The sequence below is a fragment of the Ailuropoda melanoleuca genome, chromosome 10, assembly GCF_002007445.2.
Source record: "Ailuropoda melanoleuca isolate Jingjing chromosome 10, ASM200744v2, whole genome shotgun sequence".
In the NCBI taxonomy this organism is placed as follows: domain Eukaryota; kingdom Metazoa; phylum Chordata; class Mammalia; order Carnivora; family Ursidae; genus Ailuropoda; species Ailuropoda melanoleuca.
In genome coordinates, this window is record NC_048227.1 from 107,364,898 (window position 1) to 107,375,885 (window position 10,988).

The 10,988-nt window shown below is 51.1% G+C and overlaps 1 protein-coding gene across 3 annotated transcripts; it reads right to left on the reverse strand.

Annotated features, from left to right (window-relative positions):
- Nucleotides 1-574: 574 nt before the first annotated feature.
- Nucleotides 575-10,970, reverse strand: TBXT (T-box transcription factor T). 3 transcript variants are annotated; one of them, XM_034669798.1, is made up of 8 exons: nt 10,765-10,970; nt 10,168-10,432; nt 9,283-9,417; nt 8,471-8,532; nt 8,290-8,351; nt 6,500-6,673; nt 2,696-2,825; nt 575-848 (listed from the first exon to the last, which is right to left on the reverse strand). In XM_034669798.1, exons 1-8 carry the CDS (start codon nt 10,968-10,970, stop codon nt 575-577), a joined length of 1,308 nt encoding a protein of 435 aa, XP_034525689.1. The 3 variants fall into 3 exon arrangements, with proteins under 3 accessions (XP_034525689.1, XP_034525690.1, XP_034525691.1); XM_034669799.1 differs by having other exon boundaries at nt 6,500-6,676; XM_034669800.1 differs by lacking the exon at nt 6,500-6,673.
- Nucleotides 10,971-10,988: the final 18 nt, after the last annotated feature.

Consider the following 10,988-nt stretch of genomic DNA (forward strand, 5'->3'; position numbering starts at 1 on the left):
AACAATCATAGGTTTAACAATAGGAGAGATTAACTACCTATGCTCAAAACAAGCCCATTCTAGTGCGCAGAGCAGGCAAATCTGCATTTCAACTACAGTCTGCTGTCCTCCTGTCCTTCGCAGTGCTGCTCCCACCATGGCAGGTGCCGCAAAGGGCCTGGCATCTACCCGCAAGCAAAAAGGAAGAGAATTAAGTGTGCTTTTTATCTTCCCAAGCAGGACTGATGGAGCTTACAGATTCTGATGTGCCAACTCACCTATGTGCCCTACGAGAAACAAACAAAAAGTTTCTGGACCCTAGCAAATCACTTTTATTGTGAATCGTGGTGAGTCTGGCCAACCGTGGGGCTCCCAGGCCGAATTCACCTGCGCGCACCGGCGGCCGGAGACGGTGGGCACCGCACTCCTGGGGAACTGCAGAACACGGATCCCTCCGCTTATTTTAAAGGGAGGGTGATAAGGCCTATTCCTTCCCTGGACCCATGAGCTGCCACTTTGTACCCGGGAGAGCGATCAAATCCACACTGGAGGCCCCACGCAGAAGTCCTGCGTCTGTTACAACACAGGTCTTGCTTCACATGGAAGGTGGTGACACGGGCGTCCACGAGGCTATGAGGCGGGCTTGGGCCGAGGCATCGTACTGGCTGTCGGGAATGTCTGTGGCCGTGGGGGCCCCTTCGTACAGCGGGGATCCCGAGGAGGAGGCGGCCTGGACCGGGTGTGTGAGAGGCGCAGCGTGCGCCGAGGAGCCCCGGAAGAACTGCGCTCCCAGCCCGTTGGACATCGCCGCCGTCTGAGCCCCGGGAGTGATGGTGCCGTTGCTCACAGACCACAGGCTGGGGTACTGGCTGAAGGGGGAAAACCGAGACAGTCAGGCAATCAGAGCTGGGGACAGTGGCTCCAGACCAGCGCACCGGGTACACGAACACTGAGACCTCCGCCCGATCACCGCCCTAGACGGCGTCCTCCACGCAGGCCGTTCCCCCTACTGTTAAGCCACACTCCGAGGTGCGCAGAAGCTACTGTCCTGCCAATCAGTAGGAGACAAAATTAGGGAACTGCCTGCAAAGGTTGTGTGCGGTACTCGGCTCCTGCCCCAGTGCCAGCCGCGCTTCCAGACTGGTGGTTTGGCGCTCTCGTGCCCGTTCCCAAGTCCCCAGATACCCCGAATCAGAGGTTTCGGGTGTCTAGGTGTCTGTTAATGAGCACGCCCCAGCCGCTGCCAGGTTCTTGCCAGGGAAACAGCACCCTCCTGGAACATGAATATACGAAAGACTCTTGAACTCAGCACCGACCCCCACGCTCTGTCCTGTGCGGTGACATGCACGTCAGCGGGGGCGGTGCAGGACCAGCAGCCGGGACCAAGACCCGGGCGCGGATCCAGGCCTCCCCTTCACTGGCTGTCGGGTAGCCCAGCCTGCGACCAGTTTCGAGCCTGTCTCCCCATCCGTGGAGGAAGGAGCTGGAAACGGGTACGAAGTCCTTCAGTCTAGCAGCACAGAGTAAAACAGCAACTGTGCTCGGACTGCTTTGAGAAAATGTCTTTCTATAACCGAATGTCTTTCCCTTGCTCCATGCTGTGCTGTATCGCTCACCAAGCCCTGTCCTGTGTTTCAGATGTGCTTGACCACGAAAACAAACCTGAGTTGAACAAAGTAGTTCACTGTCCCCATTTCACAGAGAGAAGAAACAGCTCTGAGATGCCCCATCAGCATGGGACCGCAGTGGGACTGTGGCGTCCACACGGCCAGGGGTTTGTAACCTGCGGGTTAGTCCATTTATGTGCAGGTTTCTGAGCGACCTTCCGGCCCTTGAATGGTCGGCTGCTTTGAGCATTGTTTTATTTTTTAAGAGTAGACAATTAGATTATTATAAAGGAATTGTTTCCTAAACAAAAGAATTAAGGTCTGGGGAATATTTTGGTATCTTATAGACAATAAACGGCCCTGCTTTCGTAGTCAAGATAACTTGTCTACAGACTAACTGTGAGCCGACAACGTGTTAAATCATTTAATATCGCTGAGCCTGTTTTCTCAGAAAATGAAAGTTGACTTTCAGCTTTGACTTAGTTTTTTATAATAACCCTATGAAAAACAGCAATACATTTACCAATCAGCTTAATTTTTAAGCCAATCTCCCTGCACATTATTTTCACGCTAATAATAAAACATTCATTGTTCTTTACTAGTTACCAGCATATATGATAAGGACTTTGATCCTGTATCCGCAGAAAAGCCAACACATTTTTCCCCTCAATTTAATAGCTCTTGTCAAAATGGTTCTAGAAACATTTCTTCAAATTTCACCTGCTGCCCCCTGCAACTCTGTAAAGACAAGCTGAGGATGGGCTGTATAGCATCTTTTTTCCTGCAGAAACAAGGCTCAGAGAGTTTAAGAGACTTGTCCTTTATAGGAACTAGTAAGTGCCAGAGCCAGGATGGGGGCTCCGGATTCCCTCTGTTACAGGCCAGCTCCGTGCAGGACACCCCGAGGAGGCCACTGGTCCTCCCAGAAGACAGACTGGGACAGTAACACAGTGGTCATGTAACCTGGGATGCCAGGTTAATGGCAGAACTGCCAATGACAGCCCAGCTGCCCACAGGTGAGCGGCAGAATAAAAACCAACAGATGGAAATGGCATGATGTCACACTCACGGTCCCAGGACAGTGCACATCACATCCAGACATACGTTACCTAGAGCCGGTGGGTGGGCCGGTGCTGTGGCTCATGGGGAGCATGCTGGTATGGGCAGGCGTCCCAAGGCTGGGCCAACTGTCATGGGATTGGAGCATGGACAGACATGTAGACGGATTGTCAGAATAGGCTACGGGGTGTAAGAAAGCGTCATTAGTGGGGAGCCTTCCAAGAGCGACAGAATGCAGCGAAATACTAGCAACAACTTGTGGTACCCAACACTGAGAACAAATGGGTCCAGATATGAAACAGAAGACTATCCAGGGCACCCCGGGGGACTCAGTCAGCTAAGCGTCTGCCTTCAGCTCAGGTCATGATCCCGGGACCCTGGGACCGAGCCCTGCGTCACCTTGCTCTCAGCATACACAAATTCCTTAGAGACTTACCTTAGCCCTAACCTCCACTCACTAGAAACTGTATCACCAGTTACGCCTCACAGTCCCAGCGCAGCTCTTTCCGCCCACACGTCCTGTCCCCATGCTATAATAAAAGCACCTTTTTGCACCAGAAACATCTCAAGAATTCTTTCTTGACCATGTGCTTGNAGCAAGCAAGCAAGCAAGCAAGCAAACAAGCTTTGACCTAAACAGCCACACTTCACCCCTCAGACAAATGTGAACTCAAAACGGATCACACACTGACATGGGAAACATAAAACTGGAACACACCGGTGGGGGGGGGGGAACTCTAAGAGAAAAATTGAGGAACTAGGGCCAGGCAAAGAGAGTTTAAGACTTGACACCAGAGGCATGATCCATGGAAAAAAAATGGAGAGGTGGGAACTCATCAAAATTAAAAACCTAGGCTCTCAAGAGGGCCAAATGACAAAGGACACACGGAGGCCTGGGGGATTTGTTGCGTGGCTGGGGGATGGGGCTTGTGGCTCAGAGAGAAACAAAATGCAGAAATGCTCCCAGAGGTTGGATCAGGGTCACCAGGTGAACAGCAGTACGATCCGTTCAGATGGGAGGTCTGGCGCACGGCCAAGGAAAGGAAGAAGACCAAGATGTTAGGGTTAGGTCCCCTTGAATAGGTCGTGTCCACGAGGCTACCGAGTCAGAAAATCAGCTAGGCAGTTTTATGTCTAATTCCAAATGGACATGAAGTCTGGGGTTTATAAACAGAAAGTCCATAATCGATCACTCAGAGGTGATTAAACACAGAGAAAAACTGTAGCGACAATAGACCCTGTAGGGCCCAGGGTCAAACTACGGCCAGTGGGGGTGGGGTGTGGGTGGGAGGACACTTCACATTTTAACACCCATCCTAAGGAGCCCATGCTGAAGAACACTGCTGCGGAGGAGGAGGACCGTCAGGAACAGTAGGAACGACAGGAGCAAGACATCGCCAGTTGTGAGGAACCACAGAGGGGATGAGAGATTCCCGAAGAACAAGGACCAATGAGCCACTTACCCAGACTGCCCTCAAGGAAACCAGAATGTTTCACCCATAAAAGGTGTCATTTTGGTACATGGCTTACTTTGAATTCAACTCACTGGAGACACAGCAGCTGCAAGAAGGATATTCTGACCCTTCTTTTCTTCGTGAGAGCAAGAGATCGAACTCCTGTGTGAGAGGTACCTGCTCTGGTACCAGGAAGAAGACAGACATTCTTCATCACCAGAGACAAGGGGAGGGGACCGGGAGAATTAGGGTCTGAACAATCCATGTCAATAAACCCTCTTCAACTAGCCCCTGTCTTCCCAGGGACGTCTTTCACCATGACCTATCGACTGTGTGCTCCTTGCCCAAACCCCTTTGTCTTCTCCATTCACAAGTTGGCTGATGCCTTGTCTTTATTCTCGTGTGAAGTCTCCCCTGCCCATCCATGTAAACACCCACTAACCATCGTATGCCCTTCGTCCATGAATCTCTTGTGTCGGTCACCATCCTAGGCCCAGCCAGAGACCTCAAGAGGGTAGAGGAGACTCTCTCTTTCCCCGCCACCCCCCCCCGGGGCCTAGACTGTCCAACTGGAATGTTGGTGTTGGACTTGATGAGGAGAGCAAAGGCAAGTGAAATGAAGCAACAATGAGGTCTCCTTACAACTTGCAGCCCACCGATAAATCCCTGAGACATACAGGGTGTAACACCCCTACAACTCTCTCAAGGACTTTTTTTTTAACGTTGTACCAATGAAGGTTTGTTGTAGTCAGTGTCACTTCACTCTCATAACCACAGACGCCCGGGATATGCTAACACCCCTCTATCAACCTGTGGCCCACTGACACACATCTAAAGGGCCTCATGACTTGTGCTTTGCTAAAACAATAGGGACTGACGTTACCTTGACAAGAGCTAGCCCTGCAAGGTCTTGGAGACCTTGCTCTCAGCATACACAAATTCCTTAGAGACTTACCTTAGCCCTAACCTCCACTCACTAGAAACTGTATCACCAGTTACGCCTCACAGTCCCAGCGCAGCTCTTTCCGCCCACACGTCCTGTCCCCATGCTATAATAAAAGCACCTTTTTGCACCAGAAACATCTCAAGAATTCTTTCTTGACCATGTGCTTGGCAGCTCCACATTAGGTCTGCTTGTCTGTCTGTTTTTGTGTTTGTTCCTTCGTTCGTGTGTGTGTGTGTGTATCTGTCTGTCTGTCTGTCTACTGGGGCTTCATTTATATTTTTAGAGCGATTTTGGGTTCGCCACAAAACTGACTGGCGAATACGGATGGTACCCATATGCCACCTGCTCTGGTGGGGCTCCCTGCTCAGCGGGGAGCCTGCTTCTCCCTCTGCCTGCCCCCCCGCTCGTGTGCTCTTCCTCTCAAATGAATTGAAAAAAATTTTTTAAAAAAGAAGACTATCCATTGGTTTAATTAATCATCAAAAGCAAATATTTATGGCCAAATCTATATATTAGAAAATATATTCTAATAAATGCAAGCTCTTTATCTTCAGATCAATGGGTACCCTATAGAAAAGGAATCCTACCATCACTTGATTGGGGATTAATTATCTTTAAAAATAAAGATAAATATAACTTTAGCCTAACTTTTCCCAAAATATTACTTAAGAGATGAAAAGACCTTACAAACCATTACTCCAGGCAAAACTAAAATATGATCTTCTAGCCTCAAAGTCTAGCCGCCGCTTCAACAAGACCCCATGGCTATTTCTTTACCTCATAAGCTCCTTTCATTTCAAATCAGCTTTAATTGCTTAATTGTTTTATGGTGTTCACTAGCTATGTTCCTCCTTTTAGAGCCAGACGAAATTAAGTCTGGGCATATGTGGTGTTAGAGGAAGTTAGATAAAGGGATCTTAAAGGTCTAGCCCTGTGTCCGTAGTCCGTAAGCACGCATCGGGACCCCTGGAAGCCTGCTGCTTCAGGACGCCTGGGCCACTTTCGAGCTGCTGCTGCTGCTGCTGGTCCAGGCACCATGCTTGGAGAACCAGACTTAGTGCATCAGTGGGAGAATCACGGAAAATCGTGCGTGGGCCTAGTTAAGCCAGTAATTCTTATGCCTGGCTGGCCCAACATCAACACTTTACAGAGGCTCATAAACTATCCAAACCTGGGCCCCTAGACACAGATCCACAGTTCTGGGGTGAAAAAGCTCCAGCAGGTACTGAGTACATTCTGCACCATAAGCCCCCTAGTCTGGAGGTCCCAGTGGCTGAGCCAGCAGCAATGGCATGGACATGAAATAAGGGTCCCTGTTGAGCCACTAAACGACTGTCCTGGGTGTGTGCTCCAGGAGGCTCTCCTGATCTCTGGAGTCCATCCTACAGATGGCTTTCCTGCAGTGGTCTTCTATCCACCCCCAAACGCCAGGCCAACTTCGACTTAGGACTTACTTGGAGAATTATTCCGATGTGCGTAAGGGCTGGGGTAGGGGGATGGCCGGTGGTTCCTCAGGGCAGGGTACCTTTCACAGCCGTGTGTGGAGGGAAGTGAGAGGGGCCCTCCGAACTGAGGGTGGGGGGTGGCCGGTGGGCACAGGCTGCTGGTTCCAGGGATGAGCCACCCCCCTGCTGTGAGAAAAGAATGCTGAGTAACTGGCATTTGCATTACCTCCATTATTTAAAGGACAGGAGAGCTGAGACCAGGAATCTGTGGGTCTCTTCCCGAGGGGTCCCCAATGAAGTGAGGACTCATAGTGTCTCGCACTGAGTCTCTAGTCCAAGTCTTTAGGCATCTGGACTTCAATTCCACACGAGAGACCACAGGTTGACCAGGGTTTCCAAGCCCACGGGGCACCTGAGAAGAGCTGGGGGACCCCAGCCTTGGCCAACGCCCCCTGCTTCCTCAACCACTCTTATTCAAACCCGCCAAAATCTTCCCAGGCCCATCAGCTTCCAAGCCCTAACTGCTAGCATGAAAAACCATAGAAACACGACATTCACAGCCAGAGGGATCCAGACACGTGGGGCGAGTCACACATGTGGTTCCCCCCACTCTCCTTTCGCCAGCTCCTAACACCTCACCACGACAGGGAGCTGTGTCCTTGCGGGACGTGTGTCCTTTTCTGCCACTTTTCTTCTGCTTTAGGCTCACCTTCTCCCCACTGTGCATGTCCATCAGAAAATCACTCTGACGCTATGCTGCCCGCCCCTCACACTCCAATCTCTTCTCTATTCACTGCTTTTAAGTCTGTTGTTGTTGCTTTTAATTCAGAAAAGCAACCTCTAAGAGGACAACTACTCTGGCTGTAATTTCCAAACAGCAAACAATTCTTCAGACAACATTTAAATGAGGGCAAGGTCCGGACCTGCCCACAAAGCCTGCCCCTATCACCGGGCTCGAGGGATGGCAGCCCACGAGCTACTCTAGGAGAGCCATTTGTTAAATTAGCCCAGAAGTCGCTTAATGAAGAAATAGAGAACAGAAAACGAGTGCCCGTGAAATGTGCCGTGCTGGTCCCCGCAGCCTCTGAAAGTGGCAGCAAGCACTAACTTTCCTTTCCCCATAATGTCGGTTATTTAAATTCCAAGCCTCCTCCGTGCACAGAGAGGAGAGCCACACAAAACTTCGTCTCCTAACAGACGCTGCTCCAGAGACCTGAGCCACTTTGCTCTGGCTCGTGGAGCTCGGAAAGGAAGCTGGACTTACAGCACTTTCCCCATCCTACAAGCCCCTGTTCCCACCACCAAAACCAGCCCGGGTTGCTGGGCCGCTCCTGGAACCGAAATGGGCTACGGGAAAAACCACATCTGCTCCTAAGCTTCGTTCCAAAGGTGGTGCTTCGGTCTGCCATCATTAACAAAGGGAGAAACCATCTCCCAGTGGCTGTAACTTTGAGCTGGCTTCTCCACTTGCCTAACAGAGTAGAGTCTAGCCCCCCACCAAGATCTCTACCATCCGACCCAGCCACGGTTGGAGCTGCCTCGGGGCCAAACAGCAGAGCCCGGGTAAATTCTCCCCTGACTTCTCGGTCAAGAGTCCCAAGGGCCAACTGAGCATCTATAACCCTCCAGAGCAGAGGCTGAACCAGTAACAGCATAGCCCCAACACCACGGGCCCATCCAGGGCCGTCTGCTCCCCAGCCACACTCAGAAACGGGCTGTTGGCCGAGTCCCCAGCTCTGGCTCTCAGCAGCCTAGTCCCTGAAGCAAGGGACGAGGGGACAGAATGCAACAAACCGTACATTGGGAGTACCCAGACTGCTGGCTGTCTCCAGGTTCTTCCATCATATCTTTGTGGTCACTTCTGTCAAAAAAGTATATTGAGTTGTCAAAAAGGAGGACATTCAGAAAATAGTATTTGCAGCAATATTTTCTCTTTCTGCATATTTCTTTGCCCAAGGGGTATAGTTAGAATTCTCTCACCTTTCCTTTGCATCAAGGAAAGCTTTTGCAAATGGATTGTATTTAATTTTAAGAGCCGTGATCTGAAAAACAAGAAATCACATTGACTGGTACATTGTCCAACAGCCAGAGGATTTAATTTGGTCCTGAGAAATTGGGAAACATCAGTACCTCCCTTTACATATTCAAACATAATCAGACTCCCAGGTCTATTTTTCTATTTGGGTCTGAAGTGGCTGAGGAATTGTAATATTTCACCAAGAATACTACATTAATGGAAGTTTTTAAATGCTGCTTTTCTGAGTGCAATCCACAGTGAGTTTAACCTACTGCTGAGAGATTCAGTGCGCCTCAATCAAACAAACATGGCTCAAAACATCACTGGTTCTTAGGAAACAGCGATTTGCTCATTCTAGTCGGCACTCAGCACGGACAACTTACCCAGCCAATCACAAAATGTCTGTTCTTTGGGGTCAGGCTTAGAGATTTACGGTATTTGTATCTAGCTGACCCTTCACACTGCCCAGGTTTGGAGGTTGCCCCCTACCCTTTCAGGAAGATCCCCAAATCTTGTTCTCTCACTCATCTTGTTCTCAAGAAATTCTCATAGAACTTAACCTAAATATTTTGTTCTTTTCACTCGGAGCTTTACAGAGAATTAAAGGAAAAATGCTTGAACAAGCACACATTTTAAACTTTTCTCCCCTGTCCCAATTTTATGGTCTTAGTAGATTATTTGAAAAGGCATAACTTTTCAGTCTAGAGCACACCAACACACAGGATGTCCGCATCCTTTGCGACCTCCCAGGTCACGTGCCCGCCCTGCCGCTCACCTCCTCGTTCTGATAAGCGGTCACTGCGATGAACTGGGTCTCTGGGAAGCAGTGGCTGGTAATCATGCGCTGGGCACCCCCAACCCTCACTATGTGGACCCGAGGCTCATACTTGTGCAAGGAGTTCAACATGATCTGGGGAAGCACACACAAGACCTTCAGATAACGAAACATCCATTGGCCCGGCTGTGGAGGAGAAAAACACATCCACGGCGCAGAAAACACCGTAGTTCACAAGAAAGTGTCTTTACTGTTGAAGTTAGTGGCTTCCCCTCAGGTGCTGCTTCCCACGACTGGTTTAAGAAAAGGAATGTGACAGGCTGCACACCATTAAAGGCAATGAACGCCCATCGTGAAATCCTTTGACCTGGTACAATAACGTTCTAATGCTTGCAGGATGGCTACAGACATCTTTAAAAGCCTGAGCTTGCTTGCACCTTGCTTGAACATGGGGTCTCCCAGTAAAAATGCCCAAAAAATAAGGACATTCTTAGAAGAGGACAAATTTACAAGTCTGTTCAGACCACACAGCAAATACGATGGCACATATTTAGCTCAGAAGTGACCCTTTACCATCAAGGCTGATCGGTTCTCTACCTCTAGGAAACTTGAAGGATTGAATGCAGAAGTTCCCCAAAGCCTGAGACCTGCTGAGTCTTCAAAGGTGACGCTCTGCAGCCCCCCCCCACTCCCCGCCTTGGTGTTACCATCATCAGTTTACTATAAACAACACTGAAGGCTTAATTGAGGAAGGCTGTGGCAGTTTCTCCAGGACAGATGTCACCTCCCACGCAAGCACCGTCCCTTCTACCACAAGGAAGGGGCAGACCCGACCGCCTGGCGCTGTCCCTGCACCCCACCACCCCGCGGGTCTATCACACCTACCTGACCCCCTCCGTTGAGCTTGTTGGTGAGCTTGACTTTGCTGAAGGAGACGGGGGCCTTCATCCAGTGGGCCCCGAAGTTGGGCGAGTCGGGGTGGATGTAGACACAGCTGGGCGCCTGCGGCTCGGGCTTGCCCCCCGGGACCCACTCTCCGTTCACGTATTTCCAGCGGTGGTTGTCGGCAGCCACGAAGTCCAGCAAGAAGGAGTACATGGCATTGGGGTCCAGGCCAGACACGTTCACCTTCAGCACCGGGAACATTCTCCTGCAAAGGAAGGAGTGCAGCCGGAGGCCCCGGATCTGAGACTTCAGACCTTTGGACCGAAGGCACAAAGCTTGGGACAGAGGCATCTCTCATTCGGGGGCATAGAGAAGCCCCCAGCCCCCCCTTCCAGAGCCCCCCTAAGTCCCCAGAGTCCTCCACACTATCCCACGGCCCCCGGAGGAAGTGCGACGATTAGGGGACACAAGGCTCTGTTCCCGAGCCCACCGGAAAGGAGCAAGAAGAACCCCACTGGGAGAAAACTGTCGGACAGCGGGAAACTCTCCCCCAGGCCTCCGGACGCCTGGCGCACGCCGAGCTCCGGGCGCCCCTACCTGCCATTCTTGGTCACGATCATCTCGTTGGTGAGCTCCTTGAAGCGCAGCCACAGCTCACTCTCCTCGAGGCCCACGCGCAGCTCGCGCTCCGTGGGGTCGCCCTTCTCGCTGCCCGCCTGCAGCTCGCTCTCCACGGCGCTCAGCAGGTGGTCCACTCGGTACTGCAGGCTCTTCCCCGCGCTCTCGGCGCCGGGGGAGCTCATCCTCCCGCCCGCCCCCGC

Excerpts from the sequence above, each read along its gene's own strand:
- TBXT (XM_034669799.1), bottom strand. The coding sequence starts at position 10,970 with ATGAGCTCCCCCGGCGCCGAGAGCGCGGGGAAGAGCCTGCAGTACCGA. Across the intron at positions 8,533-9,282 it reads CCGCTTATCAGAACGAGGAG|ATCACGGCTCTTAAAATTAA; the intron begins GTGAGCGGCAGG and ends CTTGTTTTTCAG. Across the intron at positions 8,352-8,470 it reads TTCCTTGATGCAAAGGAAAG|AAGTGACCACAAAGATATGA; the intron begins GTGAGAGAATTC and ends CTTTTTTGACAG.